At 45.5% G+C, this 25,629-nt stretch overlaps 1 protein-coding gene across 1 annotated transcript in view; it reads right to left on the bottom strand.

Moving 5' to 3' along the window:
* The window catches only part of SHISA9 (shisa family member 9), a 285,914-nt gene extending 264,031 nt beyond the window's left edge, over positions 1–21,883 (bottom strand). Inside the window, exons 1-2 of the mRNA XM_059693206.1 lie at positions 20,919–21,883; positions 9,480–9,607 (exon numbers count right to left, since the gene is read on the bottom strand). Of these exons, the coding sequence (XP_059549189.1) occupies positions 9,480–9,607; positions 20,919–21,604 (814 nt within the window). The 5' untranslated portion in view covers positions 21,605–21,883. The remainder of the gene's footprint in view (positions 1–9,479; positions 9,608–20,918) is intronic.
* Between the last annotated feature and the right edge of the window lie 3,746 nt (positions 21,884–25,629).

Below are 25,629 nucleotides of genomic sequence, written 5' to 3'. Positions count from 1 at the left end.
TCATGCTTGTATAACCTTAAGAAAAGCACACTTTCCTGGGTCTCAGTTTCATTATTTGTACAATGCAGAGAATGGACTGACTATAATCTCTATGAAGTCATATATACATATACACATACATGTATAGATACACATTACTAATCTCTGTACCCCTAGAATCACCCCCCAGTGCCTAGCACATAGTAAGTGCTCAATAAATACTCATTCAATGACCAAACTATTTAAGGTATGATCAGTGATTACCAAAAATTAGTTCCATGTTCTCATTTTCCATTGATTGGAAGCCAAAATATAAATGAAAACAAATGATAAGAATGGTGGAATGAATTTTTCATGAAGCTAGTTTCATTTCATTTAGGAATTGTATTTTATTTTGAGGAGTATTTATTATTTAAATATTTGTTGTTAAATGTCTATATCATTTCTGAAATGATGGTAACAGTACTTAGTAGTTACCTTTTACATATTTACCTTTCTTTCAAATTAACACACTATATTGGTCCCCCAGTTCTTCAATTAATTTTTATTTTTAATCGTCTTTGAAACCAAATGTGTGGTAAACCAAAGACAAGATGAGTTCTGAAGTTCCTTCCAGCTCCGAAATTCTATGAGATAAACTTTTCTTACTGGTTTGAACTGTGCAACTGCATTCAGGGTGTGATTCAGCACCATGGACAGATCTTCGAGGTGCCAGCTAGTCCATATCCCATTGGATTTAAATGAATAAAATACAGGTTCTGCTTTGAGCAGGACAGTCTTGTGCAAGCACAACTCCAGGCATAATACCTAAATTAATGAGCCTAAGTCTCCATTTACTAAAATATTTAGATTATGATTACACTTAGTTTCATTAACTACATTCTCAGACTAACATAATGGGATTTCCTTTTCAGCTTGTAATTAACTTTATTGAGAATTCTTATTAGGATTTTTTAAGCAGTTTCCTCAAACCTTATTATGAATTATTTTAATATGTGCATTAAGGTATTAAACTATGTTGCTTAATTTTATATTGGCTATTATTTTTAAAAGAAGGAAAAATTCAATGCTAATCTTGAAGAGCAGCAAGCTAACTAAATAAAAGAGTTCTCTGAAAAGAGACTGTATTCAACTCCTGATAGCTGGCCATGGAGTTCTGATCTCCCCGGGTCAGACATAGCATTTTCATTTTCCTATCAAAAGCATTGTGCACCTAACGAAACAAAGTTCTCTTCTCCCTTTCTACAATTTGAATAAAACAGATCTGCAAAAGAGGTCTATATTCTAAGGCTGATCAGAAAAGTCAGGACATGAACAGTTTCTGCTTCCTTTCACTTGGATTCTTCAAAAGTTGCTGGGGAATATTTCTCTTCCAGAACAAAACATCATTTTCTAAGGAAAATTTGTCCCAATCTCTCTTCCCTCACCTTCAGCCTCAGATATTTTGAGGAAGCCACCTGCATGCTCCTGTGGCATCCTGTACTTATTCCTCTCCTGCTGCTCTGCAATGACTGTCCACTCTTCCACCCCGATGTATCATAAGCTCCAAAAGGATATTGCCTAATCTCACCTCATTCATCCTCATACCTCCATGTAACAAGATTTTAATAAATATCAGTAGAATGTTGATTGACTAAATGGAAATATTAATGACAAGAAAGCAAATAATTAACTAAAACCTTGAGTCCTCCAGGACAGAAATGACCTTGTCTCAGTCCATCCATTTTCAAGGGTGAGTGTAATCTAATGCAGTCATTCTTAATGGAAATCAATACATAGGGGAAGAAGAGACATAATCTGGTACGTCACCCAGTGTGGGTCCTTGGCAAAGGCATGAGAAAGGTCATGAATAGAGCACAAGTTTTAAAGCCAGAAAGAATCTGAATTCCATACTATGGCCTTGGGCAAGTTACTTGAACTCTCTGAGCCATAGTGTACCCATCTATAACATGTGGGTGAAAATATCTATTTCAATTATTTGATGGAGTTGTGAGAAGTAAAATGCATGAATGTGGTAGATGCAGAAAAATGTTATTCTGTTTTATTACTCTTTTTTTATCCACAGTGTCAATCACATTGTAGGCATGCTGCACCATTGAATCCTGATACATAAATAGAAATGCTCTCCCAAAGGAACTCTGTCCAAGTGTGCAAGGAGCAGAACTTGGCATCTTTTAAACTTAACCAGACACTGTGATGAGCACTTAGGCTTTCTTTACAAATAGTCCTACAGCTGGTGGCAAGAACTTCGGGAAGGCAATGTAAGCCTAATTAGGCAATGCCATGTGGCCAGCGTTAGTAACAATTTTTTAAAAGAGTCTTACAGAGAGTGGTGATTTTTTTCTTTTACAGGCTCTGCTTGCATGTTTACACACACACACACACACACACACACACCTCATTTTCTGGGTAGAAATACAAAACATGTATGAGGCCTCACAGGTTCCTCTTGGCCTGGAGTTCCAGGGTAAATAAAATATTAAAATCAATATTCCTAGCAGAACAAAAGCTCATGGGTTTTTAATGGGAATAAAAGAAAAACAGACGAGAGGAACAAATGGCTAAGAATGGGACAGCTGCTCCATTAGAGCGATTTCCTTGGGAAGAAATGGACAGTTTCTTCAGATCTCATTTGCATCAGAAACATTAGTAGTAACAAATACACACACCACACACACAACTTGTGTTATCAGCTGGCACACAGAATGAAAACATTTTCACCGTGAAGACAACTGCACAGTGAATTCATGCTGATGCTGGCCACTGTCCCCTGGTGGACAGACCACTTTAGCACTAATGTTCACTCACTCCACAAATAATAATAGTAACCACCAACACTGATGTCACCAGGCATAATACAGACATTATGCTAAGTTCTTTCTATCTATTCATTCAACTAATCCTCACAACAATCTTGTAAGGGAAACATTATTTTACTCCTTTTATAGAATGGAAAATTGAGACTCAGAGAATTAATTTCACAGCTAATAGGTGATAGAGAAGATACCCAGTCCCATTATTTCTACCCCCAAAGCCCATATCTCTCATTCCCTTGTTGTAGTATTTCAAAGATATATTGGATATATTTAGTGAGCATTGTCCACATGTCAGAGACTCACCTATGACACTGAATACTTCAAGAGAAAACCAGAACTCTTGATCTAAAAGCACAGTCAATTCAGGCTACTGCACTGAACCTACAAATGTATTTAGCTGATCCAGTACAGATCCTCCCCCTAACTCTTACTTATCTTACAATTTACTGACCCATGGGCCAAAACTATTACAGTCAGAGATCTTCAGATGGAACAGCTAGCCTGCCCAACTGTGGGGGGAAAAAACAATAGTGGTGGTAGCTAAGGCTTCATAGAAGAGAGTCAATGCCTCATGTGAGTTAGAATTAGCCAAGTTCCCTGAAACTCAAAATCTCAAGGTCCTGGTAATGAGTTCCACCAGGCTTCTTATGGAACTTGGCTAGACCTTCATTGATGCATGCATGCATTTGTTCATTCAATAAACATCCATTGAACACTGCAATTTCTAGGCACTGGAGATACAGGAGTGAATGAAACAGATGCAACCGCTGTGCCCACCCTGCCTCTCAAGCAGGACCTTGTTGGAAAGCCTGTCCCACTGTAGTCCTGAGAGTCTGCGCCCCACCCAACTGATTGAACCAAGGTCAGACAGCTGATCCAGAGGAAGCCAGGCCATTGGCCGGTCAGAACCCATCAGTTTCTCTCTCTGGATCATATGAACTGAAGGACACAGAGATTGAGCAAATTGAGGACAGAAAAGATAGGGATTCTACCTTTAACCACTCCACCTACTGAAGTCCCTGGTCCCCGACCCTCCTGAGCCTGGGCATTCACCAGAAGATAACCCATGTGCATCCAGGCTATGGAGTCAGACAGACCTGGGTTTGAATCCTGGCTTTTCTATTTATTAACTATGATATCATAGATAAGTTCTTTGATTTTTCACCTTATTGTGGATATTTTTAAATATACACAAAGATAGAACAGAATAATTCTATTCGGCCACCGGCTGCAATAATATTTTCCTCATTTTGTTTCATTTACCATCCCCCTCAATGTTATATTTTCCTGGAGATTTCTAAAGTAAATCTCAGCCATCATGTTAGATCCCTTCCTTAATTTCCATGAATCTCAGTTTTCTCCTTCATAAACAGGAATAATGATACCTCTTCCACGGGCTTTTTTACTCATTGGACAAAAATTTATGGAGCTGCTGCCATGAGCCAGCCCAGTTCCTGACGTAAGGGGTGCAGCTGTGACAATACAAAGCATTTGTTCTCCGGAAGTTTACATTGTGGTGGAAGAGGCATAAATAATGAGTATGACAATATCAGAGAGAACAAAAGTTATGAAGAAAACAACAGGACATGGGGAACAATTGGTGGCCAGAGGTAGACAAGGAAGTCCTCTCTCATGAGGCGGCAATGGGGGTGAGTTGCGAAAGGGAACACTGCTGTAGGCAACAAGTGGAAAGGCCCTGAGGTAGGAATGAGCCAGGCTGCTTGAGAGTTGTTTTGTGTATGAATGAGCTAATACATTCAAAGCTTCAGTGGCAATGCCCGGCAAGTAGCAAATGCTCAATAAATGTTAGTTCTTATTCCTCCTGAGAGAGAATTCATCACAAGACAGTAGGTACCCGGGGGTATATTTTGGAAACAGCCCTTTCCTAATGCGCAGATAGATCTTTCGGTTCACTCAGCATATTGCAAACAGCTGTACCACAAAGAGAGGTCGTATAAGTACAGTGTTTACAGACACCAATCTTGGGGTCTTACCTGCTCCGTTTAAATCCAAGCTCCACCATTTAGTATCTGTATGAACTTTGAATAAGCCATCTAACCACTGTGAGCCTCAGTTTCCCATCCTTATGATGGTAAAAATAATAGTACGAACCTAATAAGGTTTTGAAGATTCGATGTGTTGGGAGTTTAGAATGCTAAATTACAGTTAATATTACATTATTATTACACTATCTTACATAATTTTTACTCTTATATACTCATATCTATATTTACCCTTTTGCCTTTCCTGATTAGGACATTCCCCCCAATTTAAAAAAAAAACAAACACAATATTTGAAAATATTCCTACCAGTCTCTCCAAAAGTCAAAAAATACAGACAAAAGAACGAAAATTCATCTGGCCCTAGATACAAGTTGTACAACATCTTCAGAAACTTAACTGTGGGTCTGCTTTTCATCTGGGTCCTTGTAAATCCACCTGGGAATGATCCTGACAGAGTAGGGGTGGGGTGAGGCTGAACTCAGAGCCTGGTCTTTCTGATGGGATTCTGTGTCCTAAAATATCAAGTCCGCATTTCTCCTCAGTTTGGGGTGAGGTCTCACTTGCCCAGATTATGCTGTAAAATAAACAGTATAACATCAACCCTACGATCATGGAGCCTGTCCCCTGAGTATATGAGTGAGCGCATAGTCACGACACCACTGGTCCCATTCCAACACTGGCCAGGTGAATGATTTTATGTGGATGCTTTTATAGACACTGGGTGACATCTCTTTTATACGGTGGCAATAAAGGCGTTGTAATTGGTGCTGCCTTGTTTAGTAGTGTTTCTCGTCTTTACTACATCATTAAACAATGCAGCACAACCAAAATTCTACTACCAAGTTTGCTGTACTAAATAGAATGTAGTATCCTGGATTGGATCCTGGAACAGCAAGAAGACATTAGTGCAGAAACGAGTGGAATTCAAATATCTCCATTCCAGCTAAAAATAGTGTACTCATATTGATTTCTTCATTTTCACAGGTGTACCTCATAATGTAAGCTGTGGAATATACGGAACTCTGTGAACTCTCTTTACATATTTTCTGTAAATATGAAATTATTTCAAAATTAAAATTTTATTTCAAAAAATAAGTGTGCTGCCCTGGCCAGGTAGCTCAGTTGGTTAGCGCATCATCCCGATAAACCAAGGTTGCAGGTTCGATCTCAGGTCAAGGCACATACAAGAATCCACCAATGAATGCGTAAGTGGAACAACAAATCTCTCTCTCTCTCTCTCTCTCTCTCTCTCTCTCTCTCTCTCGCTTTCATCAATCAATAAAGTTTAAAGTGTGCTATTCACACAACGGAGTTGAGAAACGCTGATGCAGGTTGTATCCTTGTGTCCATAGTCCCTCACTCACATCTCCCATCCTTGAGACTGAGGGGACCTGTATTTACTCTGCACTCTCAAAGGGGGTGGGTGATGTCATTGGCAGGCAGGGAGGCTGGATGGGGGAGACAGAGTCCATTCATAGCACTTGAGGACAGAGTGTGCCTTCAATAGCAAACTATAATTACACAGAAGCCAAGGATCATTTGCAGAAAATCACTATCTCATCTGAATCTACATCCTGTTCATCAAAGAGGTCAAGGCCCTTTTGATTATCAGACTAAATATTTTTAGGCAATGTCACTGAATGCCTGGTAAGAACATGAACAGCATTGGCTGAAGAAAAATCCAACTTCAGATAAAGAGGCAAGTCCTGTCTATCACAGGAAAAGTCAACCATAGGAAATTTATTTAAAAAAAAAAAAAAAAGGCTGGCAAAAATGTCCCCAAATTGAAGCTTTCTCTTCCCTAGTTGACTTCACCCTAGTCCTTCTCCACTCCCCACACCTTCTAAAAATCCAGACTTCTACACTGACTTTTGATTCTCTTAGCACTTGGCCCAAACTTAAGGGAAAGACCAGAAAGTGATCTGGCATTAGTATTAAGAAGATGAGGAGAAATAGATGGAGATGATTACATATTCTCTTACAGCAATGTTGAGTGAGTGATTGAGTAGAAATGAAAATATTTAAGTTGGGACTATTGAGTTCCCAGTCAAATCTGGTAACTTGGATGCTTAGTGAAGAACACCTTGAAAGTAGCATGATGTGTCCCCTTCTTGGTGTATCACAAGCAGACATATCTTTCTTGCCATTTTTGTAATAGTAAATCTCTGTAGCTTCTATAATGTCCAAAAAAATCCTTTTATAATCAATAAATGCATTCTAATTCTGGCACCAAGAGCTGGTCTTACTCTCCCGTTATCAGAATAAGTTTGTTCTCTCCTAGTTCTCTCTATGATGCAAAGTGAGCTCGGGTTAGTGGTTAGCTTCCTGAACCCCTAATAACGGATAAATATAACTCATCTACTCCTATCCTCTTAATGAACTAAAAAATCACTCCTTCTTCTGAACATGCAAATTGTTTCCTTTTTCTATCATATGTAAATAGCTTCTACAAGTCAATAAAAAGATAAAGGCATTATAAGAAAACCTATCATTATTACCAACTACTGGATTAGTTATATAAATTAAACTTGTTAATGTAAATCTGTGGGAAAGCCATATGCATCTTATTTTCCAAATAGTCCCTGGAAGTCTAGCAAATAAGGATTGAATCAACCCAGCAGATTTATATGAAATTAACATTGGTGGTAATTCTTGTGAGAATGCAATGCTTGTGACATTATACCAGAAAGTCTGCCCTATGTTCTATCCTGTAGAATATTACAAGACACATTTTTTTCTTAGTAGAAAAGATCACTGATTACTGAGACATAAATATAGACTAAAAGCAAGAATTATAAATAAACCAAGTTAGCCTGTTATAAGAAATTTTTGAATTACTCAGTGCCTAGACACATTTCTAAGCAATCATTTATTTCAGTGCAACTTTAAAATAAAAGTCCCTTATTAAGCAAGATTCATTGATGTGTCCTGCCCTTCACTTAATGGAATGATGAAATGTGGATGACTTCAGTAAGTTTGCTATTTCATGTGAGTGCTGATTCAAAAATCACCCTAAAGATTGAAATGTCCTATGAGAAACTTGTTAACAGTCACCTTTTACAGCCAGGTACTCAGCCCCATTTCAGCTCTTTCTACGCCATAATCACATTCACCCACGTATGAAGTTCAGGATCCACAGACACGTAGGTTCAACTTATTTCCTGTGCCATCTAAAAGGGATGCTTTCATTTCCATCGAACCCAGAATTGGACACAGCAATTGCCATGTCAGAGTTTGTACAATATAACATATCTTTTACGGCTGTGAGATGTGATCATAAAACTTCCAGCTGCTGGTGTATTTTGCTCTAAAATGTGGCTTTTCTCATACCATTTTACGACCTGATTCATGAATAAATAATGTTGAATTATTTAAAACAATGAAACCTAAGACATTCTACTTGGTATCCATTTTCAAACCATGTAAACATTGATTTTGTGAATGTACTGTAACATTTCCAAGGCCATGAAAAATTATCACCATGCAGAACCAGAGAATTCACCTCACCTATGTCAAATTCCACAGACATATTCCTCTACACATCAAGAATAAAAATTTGTAATCAAACAGTCCTAAATTATGATTCAACAAATAAAACACCAATGCAGCTCCTAGCAGAGCTTCAGCGAAGGAAGACCAGACTATAAGATTTTCAATGACAGAACCATTTCTGTTTTTAAGAACCTCCAGCCACAACTAAATGCATCCTCTAAATGGTCTGGCATTTATTTTAAACCAAAGCCTCTGCATTACTTTAATGTGTGTGTGGTGGTAAGGGGAGGGGGGGGGGGGAGGCAGTTACTTGAAAGCATTATTGCTAAGAATAACCATGATAGTACACTATTGTCAAAAAATTAAACAATCCTATTTTTCCCCACTCCCATTAGTCAGTGTATCAAATCCATAATGTATGTGGTATATACAGACCTTTGAGAGGGAAGAAAATCTTTAGGAGCATACCAAGATCCCCAAGTAGGCTCCATCCGCTAAAGAATAAAACACACTAACAAATGCAGCTTTTCTTGTCTTGAAAGAACAACAGAATGGAATTTGCTACTGTTGAATCACACATACACACCCCTAAACAACAGAACTACAACCCCCAGCACACAAATGTACATGAGCATGCACACACGCAAACACACACGCACAAAGTAGTTTGTGGATTATTTTTATGAAAAATAGATCTAATTCTTCTGAACTAGTATCTGTTCATTGAAAACAGTATAAAACCTAAAAGGCGCAACTGGTCTACCTTAGGAGGCAGACAAAAAAGCAAATGGACCATCGCATAGCAAATTACCCAGGGATTTTAACAGAAGATGGACCAACAAAATGGGTCATTGGCTAACAGATGAACTACCTAAGATGAGCCAGCCAAGTAATCCATTGGTTAACTAAGTACCCAACCAAGATGAGCCCACCAAGTGGTCTATTAATTAACAGAAGAACCAAGCCTGAGCACTCAACCAAGTGAATCACTCTTTCACAGAGAAACCAACTAAGTACACTCTGATGATGCCACACACAGTTTCATTCAGGAGTGATGAAATCAAACTTCTAACTAATCAATGAAGAGGAGCTCTTAATGGACCCAAACACACATCAGGAAATCTGGAAGTGCGACCACTGCCTTGGTCACCATGTGGGACTGGAAATGGATCACGCAGCGCTACTTACGAAGATTATTTATGGGGGTTCTGGTATCCATGTTCTCATAATGCTGCACGTGGACCACGATGTTGAGGTCTCTCTCCATGTGGTCGGTGTTGCAGTGGCCCTGCGGCCTCATGACATCTGCAAGGGCCCTGAAAGAGGGAAGAATTGAAGTCTGCTCATTCAAAATACAACAATTGGCATCTGCTGTGCTCTGAGAGCTGTGCTTGCGAACAGAAGACAAGGCCCCTCACTGCATGGAGCCACCATGCTGGTCAGAGATGGGGATGGGGGGAGAGAGACACAAGTAAATAGATAAGAACAGTGCAATTAGAGGGTACATAGGACTTCATTCAGAACGGCTCACGTGCTTCCCACAACAGCTGTGTAATGGCAGTATCAGCTACTTCACAGCGTTGTTGAGAGGACTAAATGATGAATATATGTAATATATCTGCACCCCATAGATCGAGTCTCCCCTTATATCTAATACGAGATGCCAACACTTCATGTACAGCAATGGCCCACTATTAGTAACAAATAACATTTATTGAGTACTGACTATAAGCCAGGCACCATGCTAATCACATTACATGCCTTTATTCAACTAAGCAGCCTATAAACACCTTATGAGGATCATTACTCCTTCTTTGTAGGTAAGTAAACCAAGGCTCAGAGAGGTGAATTAACCTGCTCAAAGTCACACAGCCAGTAAGTTGTAGCACAGGGATTTGAACGAGAATCTGTATTCACAGCTCTGTACGCTGTGTGCATGGGCTTTCCTGCAGCTGGGAAGGATGTGGTGTAATCCGCACACAGCCCATGCTGGTGCCCCTCTTAATCAGTAGTCGGGGATGGGGAGAAAACAGAGAACCTGGGGCCCCAGCAATGTTTCAGGTGCCTTCCACTTCCCATCGTCCCATTCCCCCAAGGGCAACAATTTCCCCAAGCTCGGTGCCTGGAACCGCAGCTGGTGAAAAATGTCAGATGTGAGAGAGACACAGGTCAACACAGCAAGAGTCCCACATGAATTAGAGGAAAAGATGGAGTCTGCTAGGAAACAAGACAATAGCAATAGCTCCATTCATTCACTCAGTCATTCATCCAACACATATTGATTGCCCACTCTGTGCCAGGCACTAACCAAGGCCCTGGGGAAACAGCAGCATACAAGAAAGACAAGATCCCTGCCTCCTGGTGCTTATTTTCTAGGGGATGGAATACAAGCATATGTGTTAAATAAATATACATGGGCTACAAAAATTAAATAAATAAAAGTATAACATGATCAAGAGAAACTGGTGCTTGGCGGCATTATTCACAATGGCCCAAAACCAGAGACAACCCAAATCAAGTGATGAATGACTAAGCAAAATGGGTTATATGGAGTGGAATATTATTCAGCCATGAAAAAGGAATGAAGTACTGATATCTGCAACAACATGAATGAAACTTGGAAACATACTCAACTGAGAGAAGCCAGACACAAAAAGCCACATATTGTATAATTTCATTTATGTGAAATGTTCAGAATAAGCAAATCTATAGACAGAGAGATTGGTGGTTGCCAGTAGATGAGGGAGAGAGGACTGAGGAGTGACTGTTCTATATGGAGTTTCTGTTTGGAGTAATAAAAGGTTCAGGAATGTGAGAGTTGTGATGGTTAGATATGAAAAAGCACTAAACTGTACAAATTAAAATGGTTAAGATGATGGATTTTATGGGACATGAGAAGTGACTGCTAATAAGTAAGGGGTTTCTTTTTAGGGTGATGAAAATGTTCTAGAATTAGATAGTGGTGATGTTTCCTCAACTTTGTGAATATACTAAAAACCACTGAATTGCACACTTTTAAAAAAAAAACATTCTAAATTAACTGAGAGGGAGGAAGGGAGAGAAAGAGAGAGAGAGAGAGAGAGAGAGAGAGAGAGAGAGAGAGAGAGAGAGAGAGAGAGATGGGGTGACCAGGAAAAGACTTTCTGAGGAGGTAACATTTGAGTTGAGCTTTGAATGGTGTAAATGAGTTGGTCACAAAAACACAAAAAGATTCAAATAAAAAACATTCCAGGCAGAGGGAGCAGCAAACACAAAGGCCCCGAGACAGGAAAGAGTTCGGTGACCTAAGGAACAAACAAGGTCAACAAAGCTGGTGGCAAACAAGGGGGAGAGTGTTACAAGGTGAGGATGATTAAACCCACTTTACAGAATAAAAAAAAAACTGCCCAAGTTAACCCAGCTAATCATCAGAGGACTAGGATGCAAATTTGAGTGTCTTGAAATCAAAGTGCAGACCCTTTCTCACCTCTGTGCAGTTGCCAGGATCTGAAATGGAAAGGGGCTGCAGCGTAGGAATCTTTGCGATAAAGAGCAGATGTCTCCCAAACCTAATTTGCCCTTTTCACTTCTAAACAGGTTCATCATGAGCTTCAGGGGAATTCTGTACCCTTCTGGAATTGAATGGAAATTTTATGTGTGCATTGTTCTGGAACAAGAAGCCATCGCTTTCACCAGATTCTCTAAAGAGTCCCCCCACCCCCACCCCCCACCCCAGAATTCCAAGGTACTCAGGCTTTCAAGAGGATAGCAAAGTAATAATCAGGACAGGTACCGTGAACTTGGCCATCTGCAGATCCCCTGGGCTTCTCCTGAAAGCCAAAACTCATGAAAATCCAGCCCCAAGGACACTTTTCCCCAAGGCAGCCCTTCCCAGAGCATGCAGCAGGGACAACGATTCTTAGAGATCTCCCTGTCCTGGACAAGGAGTCTTCAAGGCGTAGTTCCCCTACTCCAGGGTCCAGGGACTGCAGAAAATGATTTGGCCTGGGGAGAGGAAATATGAGAATCTCTATATATGGTCTTTAAAATGAGAAATCTATTTGGTAAGTTATTAGAAATGAGAAATCCATTTGATATGTGTGTTGATGCTGGTGCCCTCCTTTGACATGCCCACATCAGGTGGTGAGAATCAGGAATCTTGGACCAAATGAGGCAAACGCCTGCATTGCAGTTTGTGCACCTCTAAAGGGGATATGCAAATAAATTATCCAGTTTTTAATGTTTTTTATTGATTTCAGAAAGAGGAAGGGTAGAAACATCAATGGTAAAAGAGAATCATTGACCGGCTGCCTCCTGCATGCCCCCTAGTAGCGATCGAGCCCAAAACCCAGGCATATGCCCTCCTGGTTCACGGATTGACATTGATGCTCAACCATAGAGCCACACCAGCTGGGCCAAATTATATAGTTTTAACTAAGCTAACCATCACTAAAGAGACATGTTGCTTTAAACTATCCCTCTCAACAAAACCGAAGCCTGAAAAAAATACTGATAAAGCAACGTACAAGAAAATAATAGAGTTGAATCTTCCCCACTTGTCAACAGCTTCTCACAGGGTTAAAATAATGATGGTCTGTTCAGATCAAAGTGAAGTCAGCCCAAAATAATTAAAACTCTCATGAGAAATAATCAAAATATGGATTTATTTATTAGTGATGAACTTCATCCTCCATGTGTATCATGCTTTGAGATCGTAGCTAAAGACTGCAGGAAGTCATCATGATTAGTGACAAATTTAAAATTATTTATTTCACCTTCAGCTCATTTTAAAGTCTCTGTCCTTTGTATGCTTTATAATGTACCTAATAATTGTTCACTGGTAGGTGCATAGATAAAACAAATGTGTCATATATTGGGATGCATGCTTTAAAAAGCATGTTATAAATAGGGATGTGTCAAAAAATTTAATGAATTAGACAATGGCAGGAACCAACCATGTGCTGCAAGCCAAATGCCCAAACATTTTGCAATTATTTGTGGCATCGAGTCTGGGTGCTTTTCAAACTTAAATGTGCATTAGTATTACCTAGGGAACTTTTCAAATGCAGATTATGTTTCAATAAATCCAAGGCAGGATCTGAGATTCTGCTCAGGCTCCCAGGTAATGGAGATGCTACCGGTCCACAGGCCACACTCTGAGTAGCAAGATCCTAAAGGTACTGTAGTGGTAAATTTTATGGGTCAACATAACTGGGCCATGGGGTGCCCAAATATTTGGTCAAACTTTATTCTGGATGTGTCCGAAAGTGTGCCTTTGAATGAGATTAACATTTAAATTGGTAGAGTGAGTCAAGCAGATTGCCCTCCATAATGTAGGTCGGCCTTACCCAATCAGTTGAGGCATGAATAGAACAAAAGGCTGGCCCTACAGAGTAAGAGAGAATGTTCCCATCTCATGACCTTCAAATTGAGACGTAGGCTCCTCCTGCGACTACAGCAGCCTGCTGGCCTTCAGACTCAAACTGTTGGGGACCTTGGCTCTTCAGATTTTGGACTTGTCAATGGCAATTCCATATAAGAAATCTCTTTATGTGTAACTACTGTAGGTTCTGTTTCTCTGGAGAACCCTGGCTAATACAGGTACTTTGTGGGAGAAACTACCACAGAACAATTATGTTGAAATATTGCCATTTTTGAGGTCAAAGTTGATTGAATATTGGCAATTTCATGAGGTTCAACTTAGTATCAATTTACTTGTGTGTGACCTGTCTCCTGCCATTTGACTGTTAGCTCTGTGGGGGCAGGGATTGTGTCTGTTCTGTTAACTATTCTATGATAACTCTCAACACAGTGGTGTGTAGACCATAAGTACTCAATAAATACTATTGAATGAATATATGAATAAGCAAATGAATGAATGAGAACTACTTTCTTATGTCATATAAACCAGGATGTTTAGAAACCAGAACCCCTATGTGCCAGATACTGTTCTAGATACTCAGGATGGACCAGTGGAAAAGACTGTTAGTGTCCTTGCACTCCTTATGGAGAGTAATGGAAGGACAGATAATAAACTAGTAAAACAGTAAATTAGTAATTTTAGACCGTAATGTGAAATAAAGCAAGTAACACTGAAGGATGGGCAGCGGGGGCGAGGGACAGCAGTAACTAAGCCTGGGTGGTCAGAGACAGCTTCTCAAAGGTGACGTTTGAGCTGAGACCTGAACGATCAGGAGGGGACAGCCATGTGAAGTCCAACAGATAGAGAATTTGAGCCAAGCCCAAGTGGCAATGAGCTTGGCCTATTTAAGGAACAACAATAACCAAAAAATGCTGCATCTCTTTTCTTTTCAGTTGCAGTGGAACAGAGCTCAGAGTCCCAGCTTCTTGCTTCATAGCGTCGAGGGGGTCTTTAGGGTCTAAATTATGTTCTGACACTTAAACAGTTGAATAGGATTCCTGAGTATTTCCTCTTGCCCCAGAAGCATCATTTATTTTTCAAGAATGCAAGAGCCATGGGCATGAGATAACTTTCTGGAATAGTGGTTACACACCGTAGACATCTGTCAAAGCTCATCCAACTATAAACTTAAAGCATGTGCATTTTATTGTGTCAACTTTACCCCAAGGACGGTGATTTTTCAAGTGCAAGAACTTAGGGCCCAAAGAGAAGCAACCGTGTCCTGCAAGGAAAAATAACGTGGAGACTTTTCTGTGATCGGTATTTACCTGCATGGCCCTCTCCAGCCTGGGGAGCTGGTGGAAGCCCTAGGGTAACCACAAAAGTAGGAAGAAGGGAAAGTTGAAGGGAAGTTAGAAGAGGGAAAAGTCAAGGGCAGGAGGGATATTTATCATTTGATGCCATTTCTTTGCAAGGGACTCTGGCTCTTCTGAAGCATGTTTCAAATATACACAGGACACTGTGCTCTGTACTTGGATTCCTAATTCTGTTTGAAGGGAGGCAAAATAATGCCATGTGTTCCCCACTGGTTTCAAGTGTAGAGAGCTTCAAACACGCGTTCCTGCCCCCAAGGTCATTTCTCATCAGTACTTCCTCCAAGAGGGCTGGCCCTGCCAAGGGCACACGCAGAACACATTGCTAGCCTTGATCTTACAGTGGCTCCTTGAACTGGCTCGGATGCACGTTTGGGATCTCTAGAGCATCAAGTACTTCTTTGTGATCTGAGCAGCCTGAAGTCCTGCATGTTTGTGCTCTAAGGCAGTGTAGCCCAGTGGTCAAGGACCTGTGCTCTGGCCACACACTGAGTTTGAAGTCCAGTCCGATCCCACTATGCACCAGGGGCTTGTTCACCCTCTTGGAAAGCAAGCTGTGCCTCTTACAAGGCAGATGGCCATAGGACCTACCTCCCTGGGGAGCGGCGTGAAAGTAAATGAGAATTTACACACAAGCTTATGGCAAACTAGCAAAACTAGGTTTTTCAAAAACAACAAGGGTTCTTCAACATCACCTAGGCCAACAATTTGCAATGCATTTTTGTAGTTGCAGGTAGATCTTCTCTCCTATTCTGAACCTGCCCCCTCCTGCTAAAATTAAATGCAAATCTGGAGAAGTTTCAAGACTGGGCCAATGTCACACAGCTAAATAGACATAGTAGAGCAAAGGCTAGAACTGAGTTCCAGACTACAACTTCATCCCTTTCAGTAAACAAGAGATAGAAAACTCCAAGCCCTAGGGAGTTTTGCTCAGTGGATAGAGTGTCGGCCTGTGGACTGAAGGGTCCTGGGTTTGATTCCGGTAAAGGGCATGTGCCCAGGTTGCAGGCTCGATCCCCAGTAGGGGGCATGCAGAAAGCAGCTGATCAATGATTCTCTCTCATCATTGTTGTTTCTATCTCTCCCTCTCCCTTCCTCTCTGAAATCAATAAAAATATATTAAGAACAAAAAAGAAAACTCCAATAACAAGGATGATTATAGAAGGGTAATAGTCGCTGAGTAGTGACCATATGGACAGGCCCTGTGCTAAGAGCTTTCCAAACTCGGTCTCAACGAATCCTCACCCAAACCTATTACATAGGGATTATCATTATCGAATTTTACAGTCAAGAACCTGAGACTCAAAGAAGTCAAGTAACTTTCCCAAGACCACACAGCTAGTAAGTAGCCAAGCTGGCATTGAACCTGGGGCCATCTGACTTGAGCCATGCTGCTAAGATCAGCCTGACTGCCTCTCCAGGGACTGCAGGTCACACCACTAAGTGAACTGAGTGGGAGCGGCTACTGAGGCGAATCAGAGACCTTCCTAAAGGGGTAATCACCCCTCCGCAACAACCAATAGTTGCCGTGGGAAAATGCACATCCAGAATGGCCAGACGTACCCATTTCTCAAGAGAAATCAGAAATCTGGATTTCTGTGTGACATATCCGGGGTTTTAAGCAATTGGTTCTAAGTTGGTTTTAAAACAACCTACATACTAGAGACTAAAGAGATTTCACAGCCAATTCAATGAGCCTTGACTGGATCGTGGTTTGAAACACCAAAGTCTAAAAGATATATTTTAGTATGACTGGGAAAATTTTAATATGATTGGATATTTGATGACATTGTGGGGTTTTTTGTTGTTTTTCTTGGTTGTGATACTGGAATTGTTATGTGAGAAAATGTCCTCCTCCTTAGGAGGTCCATGCTGAAATATTTAGGAACAAAGTGCCCCGTCTGCAACTCATTTTCAAATGCTTCAGCCATAAAACAAACGGGAAAGGGGGGTGGTGCAGAGAGAGAGGGAAAAGGAAAGGAATATTTGAAGAGAAAGAGATTAACCATAAAGCAAATATGACAAAATACTAATAAGTGTTCAGTCTAGATTAGTAGTTCTCAGCTGGGGTGAGTCTGCCCCTACATGACATTTGACTATGTCTGAGGGTGTGTTTTACTGTCATGACTGGGTTGTGCAGTGGGTGCTACTGGCATCTAGTGGGTAGAGTCCAAGGATGCTGCCAAACATCCTGCAGGGCACAGAACAGCCCCACAACAAAGAATTATCCAGCCCCAAGTGCCGGTTGTGCCGAGAACGAGAAACCCTGGTCTAGATAAAGGGTCTACTGAAGTTGCTTTTGATTAGCCTTTCAGGTTTTTGTAGGTTTAAAATGTTCCACCATTTAAAAAAATTAAGAAAAACTTTAAAAATATAAAAGCATATAAATAGAAATATTTTGCAGACCAAACAAAACATGTCTGCGTGGTTGGGTAACCATAGCTGGCCACTTGCAGCCACTTTTCCCAATAAATAGTGGTTGAATGTAGCTGCTGTTACAGCTGCTGAATGAGCATCTGTACAGTTCTTACAAAATCGAGTGCAAAGCACCCCTCCTGAAATTACTATCTTTCTCCTGCTTCCAGTCCTAATCAGCCCAGAAGCAAGCAGGCAATGTGCCCAGGACTATGGGCCTAAACACTGACATCACAGAGGCCTCTTCTGGGAAAACACAAGCGTGCTGGCCACCAGGAGCAGTTTGTGACATGGGAGCAGCGATGTGTTCTAGTCTTTGAAGGGGAGGTGCTTAGAGATGAGATGAGATGAGATGAGAACAGACCCCTCATGTCAGTGACCCTCACAGCCCAAGAGAGAACTAATTAAGAGGCTGTGGCCAGCACATTAATTTCACCTGGAAGCCACCTGCTGGTGCCAAGCTTGGCATGTCTGCCCCACCCAAGCATCCCTGAGCCCCTGCAAGCTAATGAGCCCATGGCTGGGACTAAAAACGATTCCCTGCATAAGCAGCCCAAGGTGCATTTGGGGGCGGGGGGGCGGGACTTGGGGCAGCCGCAGCACCACAGAAATACATATTAAGGCTACATACATGCAAAAAACAAGCAACAGAATGCAAATAAGGGAGCCACCTTGGGTTGATTCATTTATCCCTTGTAAAAGATTCCTAAACCCAAGACCAGTCTTTCTCAAAGTGTGGGGTGGGTTGGTTAAATGCAGATTTGGGGGGAGGGGGGCATCCCAGACTTCTTGATTCAGACTCTCTCGGGGTAGATCTCAAGAATGTGCCTTTTAGGAAGCTCCCTCACACTCTGATGTTCACCCCATCTGAACACATCTGTCCCTGACACAGTGGGAACCAGGGGAGTGAGTAGATATTGCACAATTTTGCAACTGTGTGACCTTGGGCAAGCCACCCAACTTTGTAAGTGGGAATCAGAATAGCACCTGTCTCACAGGCTAACTGTGAGCACTATAGGGATGTTTACACACACACACACACACACACACACACACACACACACACACACACACACACACACACCCTAGAGCGGTGCTGGGCACTCAGAACCCAGAACTGCACTGAGCAAATGTGACTGCCTATTCCTTAGCAGTGATTGGCAGAACACTGTAGAGCCCCGAGCGCTTTACCAATGTACAGGCACTCAGGTCCTTCCCGTAACGATTTTGATTTAAATAGTCTATCTAGGGAGAGGCCCAGGGTAGGGATTTTTTTTTAATAGCATTCCAGGTGAACCTAAACAACAGCCAAGGTTGAAAACCACACCTGGGAAGCTGACAGAAAGAAAAAAAAATCAACTCTTCTTTCTCTTCAGGTGTATGCACTTGCTTGCCATTCTGGAATTCCCAAAATGTATATACCACAAGGAGCGCCTGTATTCAGGCTGTTACAGAAGACTGGGTACCCCTCGATTCCACCTCCCAGCAGACGTTTCCTGATACCAGCAGAAGAATGTGGCAGCTACACACTGAGCGGGAGTGATCCTTTTGCCCCCTCGCAGAGCTGCAAGGGTGCTGGACAAGGAAGTTGAGTCCCTGCTGGGCGCTAAGGCACCTAGTGGAGCTGGGTCTCAACAGGAAAGCACAGATCAAAGAGGGGCTGAAGCTAGCGTCACTTTCTCCCAGAGGTGCCCAAAGGTTAGCTCCTCTCCCACTTTGCCTCCTCCCTGTTCCCTCTCCACCCACCCCTCTCCCCCACCCCTCTCACCCTCCCCAACACTGAGGAGGGCTCCTTGAAGCGCAGGTTTGCAAGGAAAGGGCTCGGTGGAGATTTCAGCAGAGGAATTCACCCGAATCTGCAAGGCAGCCTACCTATCCCTGGGAGAATCTCTCGCTACCAGGGCGACACCGCTGCCGCAGTCCTGCCTGCGCATCTCACCCTCACCTTAACGCAGACCTCAGAATCCACAGCGATGGCGGGCACCGCAGGGGAGTGAAACCACCGGGCCAATGGGGTTGGTGACCGGGCACCTTGGGGTTGCAGGAGGTGGGCGGGGCCAGCGCTTTACTCTTTGGGTAGGTCAGCATCCCCTCCAAGCTTACTTCTGTTCCCCAAGCCCTCACCACACCTCCCTGCTGACCCAAACCGGGAGGAACTTCTTCAGTTCTCCCCCCGCCCCCCATCCCCGCAAAGTCCTCCCCTCTGGAAGAAAAAAAAAGTCATCGGATACTCTTCGTATAAATCGAAGATAATTACTAGTGAGGTGGTGCTGTTCCTTCGCCTGTTTTTGCTGGGGCTCTTTGTTCAGATTTTTTTAGGCAGGCTCCCCGAGCGTGTGCACACACACGCGCACACACAGGTCCCCGGAGGAGGTGTGGGGTGTGCGTGTGTGTGCATGTGTCTGTGTGTGTGTTGGGGGGGGGGGGCGGGAGAGATACGTGGCAACTCCGTTACCCATATTCGAAAAGAGGACAGAGCGTGCGCCCAGCCATCCAGCAGTGCGCAGGCCGCCTGTCGCTCTCCAACCCCACCTGCCCGGACCTCACACCAACCCCGGGCCTCTCCCGGGTACCGGGCAGCGTCCTCGCAGCTGCGTCCTCGCCTCCAAAGTTACTGGGTTGTGCGATCAATTTGGACACTTATAAAACAAGCAAAAGGCAAATAGCTCCATTAATCCCCAAATGCCTCCTTCCATCTGCTGCGACTTCCTCGTGCTGGGACTTGCATAATGAATGAGGCAAACGGGAAAGTTGGCGAATCAGGGTGGCAGGGAGGGGGTTAGTATCCACGCCGGGCGGGGGCTCCAGCCTTTGAAGTGCACGCCAGCTCGAGCTATGGGTACAGGGAGAGGGGGCGACGGGGAAGCGGAGCCAGGGAGTTGGGGAGGGGAGAGGGGAGACCGTAGAGGCAGCAAGTTCCCGATGCCAAGGACCTTGCAGCTCTGGGAAAGCCAGGCGGCCGCTCCGAACAAGGCTTTTGTTCTCGCCCTCCCTTGGCTCTCCGCCCCCCTCGCCTCCTTTTCCCGAGCCGTACTAGTTGCTGGCGGCACACACATCTTTCCCTCCTCCTTCCCTCACACACGCGCGCTCCGGCTCTCACACACACCCCTTCCCTTTCCGGCTCGCCCGCCGGCCCCTGTTTATCTAGTATTTGGAACCCGAGGGTGGACCGCTCCCTAAAACCAGAGACTTGGAGGCCAAGGGCTCCCAGCTGTGTGCCTCAGGTCCGCTGCAATCTTCCGCGCGGGGAGGGGGTGCGGCAAGACAGTGAGGGAAGGGAGAGACCCTCCCCCCCCCACACACACACACACACAAGCTCATGTCCACACCTGTGCGGAGCCCAGCTCCCCGTCTCCGAATCCAAGTTGGTTTCCCGGTGACATCCCTCAGCAGAGAGCCTGGGGCGGGGGAGGGGGGGGCGCCATTGCTTAGGGGAGGTGGAAGGAGAGAGGAGGGAGCGCGGAGCTAGGAGGGGAGAGCGAGGGGGAGGCAGCCCACCTGGACATGTGCTCCCTCTGGGGTCGGTGCGCTTTCTCCAGTCCTAGCTTGGTGAAGATGCCTACGAGCACCATGACGGCCACCACCCCGCAGATGATGTAAACGATCAGGTTGGTCTTGTCCTTGGTGGGGTCGTGCAGGGGGTCGTCCTTGCGCGCCGGGGGCTTGCCGGTGTTGAGCCAGAGCGGAGTGTCGTAGTTGGTGCAGGTGCTCTGGTTCAGGCGCCGCTTCTTAAACGTGCAGCAGAACCGGAAGCCACAAGTCCCGCAGCAGAAGATGAAGTCGCCCGAGCTGCAGTTGAACGGCGGGTCCCACTGGCCCATGACATCGAAGTAACCCCGGCAGAAGTCCGGCGTGGGCGCCCGGGTCGGGGGCGCGTCCGAGACACCCGCGCCCTCTCCGGCCTCCCCGGAGGCGGCCCCGGAGCGGTTGCCCCCCGTCAGCACCAGCACGCCACCCAGCTGCGCCAGCTGCCCGTGCCCCGCTCGCTCCTGCGCCCGGCACACGCGGGCGCACAGCTCGGTGAGGAAGCAGCCGAGGAGCAGCCGAAGGACGCGGCGCATCGTGTCTCCCAGCCCGGGCTCGGCCGTTCGGCCGCCGCTGGAGCCGCTGCAGCCGCCTCTCGAAGCGCGGCCGAAGCTGCCGAGGCTGCTGCCGGGGGCTGGGAGCCGCCGCGGGCCGCACATGCAGGGAACGGCACGGGGCGCTCGGTGGTCGGCGGCCGCGGCGCTCGGCTCAGCCCGTGTTCGCCTCCAGCGCGCCGCGCGCCAAGGGGCTGGCCGGGGAGGAGCGCGCGGGGCTGGGCGGGGGGAGGAGGAGCGGGGGCAAGCGCGGGGTGCAGGTCCGGCTGGCTTCGGGGAGAGGCGGGGGCTGGAGCGCAGGGGAGAGTCAGTCCCTCCGCCGGCGGCTCTGGACTCGCTGCCCCGCGCCGGCTCGCAGGATCCTTCTCACCTCTTCGGCTCGCCAAGTGCGCTGGAGAGAGCGAAGCGACACTTGTGGAATGAAGGGAGGCCAGGAGAGAAGGAGGAGGGGAAGGAGGGCGGGCAGAGGAGGCGCGGGGTGGGGAGGCGGGCGCGAGCTCGAGAGGGGCGGGGGCGCGGGAGAGGTGACTCGGGCGGGCGGGCGGGAGCGAGTTGGGGGGCGTGCAGTACCGAGCCTGGCTGGCGGGCGGGTAGAAGGGAGTTTCGCAGCCGCCGGAGGAACAGCTCGGATTTCCCGGCAGGTAGAGGACGACGGCGGGACCTCCCGCGCCCTCTCCGGGCTGGAGGCGCGGCTCAGACCTGTTCCCGGTGCAGAGGCGGCTCCGCCCCTGGCTTTTTCTGGGATGCGGGCGCTGGAGCTGCGGCTCGAATCTGCCCAACGGGGAAAGGGTGCCTCGGAGGGGATAGGGACAGACTAGCTGGCTTACACCCCAACAGAGACAGTCTGATCAGGATCGCCCCTCCCAGGCGCGCGGGGCCGCTCTGCCCTTCCTGCTCCAGCCAGACACGCCATCGGGATGGCCCCACTCCTTGGGCCGAGGTGAGGACCACGGCTGAGCTGGGAAGGCGGGGTGGCAAGCCCCTGGGCCCGGGGGAAGACCCCGGAGGGGGGCTTGGGCTGAACTAAAGTCAAAGAGGCGCAGAGGGTCAGGAGAGGCTGCCGACAAGACCGAAGCAATAGCCATGCCTCTGAAGGTCTTTCCTTGGGACTCTCCCAGGTCCCCGTACCTGCCACTTTGCTGTCTCTCTTCCCCCTCTTAGCGTCCCCTGCGCTCCACGGGAGGGCTCACCACGGCGCCGCCTCTGCGCGCCCAGATCTGGCGCAGTGCAAGGCCTGTGTACCCAATCTTCGCCTCCCTCCTGGACCTGGAGCCCGCGCACCGGTCCCCAGACTCCACTGGCCCCGGTCCCACCCAGCCCCGACCATACCCCACTCCCGGTCATCCTCACCCAGGGCTGCAGAGCTGGCCTTGTTCCTCGGCTTTCCAGCCTTGCGTCGCCCTCTCTCAACTCAGCCAATTCCAGCCATCGTCAGCCCTCTCCCATTTCTCCCGCTTCTTCTCTCTTCTGCTTGAATTTGACTCCAGTAGCCCCCGAAACAGCATTTGTACCAAAGCTGCTACACCAAATTTAGATTTCCACACGCCCCTGCGTTTTGTTTTTTAATTGCATTAACTAAGTATACACTTTGCAGTCAGCGGGGCTATTTGCAGTGTTAAGATGTTTCCACCACTTTCCTCTCCATTTGGCTGCAGTCAAGCTCTTCTCCGAGCATTTTCAGGGAGTTGGGGCCAGTAAAATGACATACTGGGGTCCTCATAATTGGAAAAGCAAGCAGGTGCATCAGGGCTCTACTGCAAGTTTTCTGGGGGATGAGGGCCAATTGTGTGTCTTTGAAGACACATCACCTACTTACTGTCTGCTCAGACTTGCAAAGAGTGATCCTGTTCCAGCAACAATGCACCAGGGCAGCATTGACAGAGCATATCCAGGAGTATATCAGTCCTGGAAGACTCACTGAATTATGGGGCTGTATTATGTCCCAAACACACCCAGACAAGGTGTGAGATTGTGAGTCTAAATTCATCAGATTCATCATAACCGGGTCCCCAAAATAGGACAGTGTGGCATGTCTGTGGACCCACACCCACGACCACTGTGTGACTCTCTACAAACACAGCTCTGGTGTGTGAGAGTTATTGATAGCTGACATTTATTCAGTGCTTGCGACATCCCCACGAAGCTTGCTCCTCACAGATGCTTAGAGCAGTGCCTAGCATGTAGCAGACAATCTGGGAATATTTGCTGAGCCACTGAGTGACAGATCTCATTTAACGCTATTCATTAGGTAGTATTACCAGGCCACACAACAGAGGGAGAGACTGAGGCCCAAAGCAATTAAACCAGTTGCCCAAGGTAGCTCAGCAAGGAAGTGTGCCGTTGACTTTTGACCCAAGAAATTTGACCCAGGGGCCTGTGTTCTAACCACAACAAAATAGGCCTTCAGGCTCCATCCACTGACATTAGATAACGCATTTATTTTTTTCTGTCACCCCCACATTGAAATGTAACTTCATGACAGAAATGACCCTGACCCTTGCAGAGTCCCACAGTGTCTAGAACAGAGGGAAGCATTAAAAAACAATAATAATAATTAACTAATTAAGAACTTTCATGCAAGACCTTGTCTTAAACCAAGAAAAAAGAACACAGGCCCTGGCCTGGTGGCTCAGTTGGTTCAAACAGGTTATAGGTTCGACTCTCTGTCAGGGCACATACCTGGGTTGTGGGTTTGATCCCTGGTTGGGGAGCTTATGGGAGGCAACCAATACATGTATCTCGCATCGATGTTTCTCTCTCCTTTCCTCTCTCTCTAAAATAAATAAAAACATATCCTCCAGTGAGGATTTTAAAAAAGAACCCAAGGCAGGGACAGACTAGAGCTTCTGCTGTTATGACCTCTGCAGAGGGGTTGGCATATTTCTACATGCTAAGTCAGAACTGGAAAGAGCTGCCCCAGCAGGCTTGCTAAGTCCCAGGAAGCTGAGGCTCAGAGAGGTTAAGAGCTTTGTCCAAGGTCACAAGGGCAGCACATGGGAAAGCCAGGGCTGATACAGACTGGCAGACTTCTCATCTCTAGTCTCCTGCCATCCCACCTCACTGCATTTCCACCCTGACACTTCCCAGCATGCATCAGGGCTGAGCGCCAAGGGCAAGAACCTGGTAGAAGAATAGATCTAGACACCTTCCCACAAGAGTTGGGGGTTTTAAGGCATTTATAAATTTAATTTTTTTAATAAAAAAACCTGTAATGAAATCCAGTCACTGTAAAATATTGCCTGTCACCTGGACATTTGAGTCTGGTCCTCAGAGGAGCCTGGCTGTAGCTGCTGCTCCCCGCTTTAATTAACAGAGACTGCCCCCTGTTTGTGACAAAGGGAGTGCAGGATTGTGCTTCAGAGAGAAGCCCTTTGTGGCTTATTTGCCAGATTCCAAACTTTCAACCTTCTATCCCTTGAGCTTTGCCCGAATCAAATTGCCTCTGGTCCTGCCTATTGTGGCTGCCATTGCCCCTGGAACATTGCCGGAGCCTGTTTCCCAAACATTTGAAAATTGTTTCGAAGTGGGAGGAATCATCTTGGTTCATTTTACTCCTCAAAGGAAAGAAGCCGATGCCCTCTGGGTCTTTCCGGTCAGTAAATAGTTACTGCCTCCTCATAGATGCATGATTATTGGAAACATGGCTCTGTTTGGAACAGGGGTGGGCAAACTTTTTGACTCGAGGGCCACAATGGGTTCTTAAACTGGACCAGAGGGCCGGAACAAAAGCATGGATGGAGTGTTTGTGTGAACTAATATAAATTCAAAGTAAACATCATTACATAAAAGGGTACGGTCTTTTTTTTTCAATAGTTTTATTCATTTCAAATGGGCCGGATCCGGCCCGCGGGCTGTAGTTTGCCCACGGCTGGTTTGGAACATCTTCCAGGGCTCCTGGTTGGGGGGGGGGGGGGGGGGGGCGGTAGAGAGAGAAGGGGAGTAAACTTCCTAATTGAAACAATTGGTAAGTTCATGGAAGATGAAAAATCATCATCAAAGGCCACCCCCCACCCCTATCCAAATGAATTCATGCAAATGTGTTGCAATTAAAATGCAACTCTTAATGAAAGTACTTTCTAAGAAAGAGGTGATGACATTATTATTTACAACACAGGCACTCTTAATATCCA

This window comes from Myotis daubentonii, chromosome 4 (assembly GCF_963259705.1).
Source record: "Myotis daubentonii chromosome 4, mMyoDau2.1, whole genome shotgun sequence".
Classification (NCBI taxonomy): domain Eukaryota; kingdom Metazoa; phylum Chordata; class Mammalia; order Chiroptera; family Vespertilionidae; genus Myotis; species Myotis daubentonii.
Note: the sequence above shows the minus strand (reverse complement) of the source record. Positions and strands in the feature narration are given on the sequence as shown.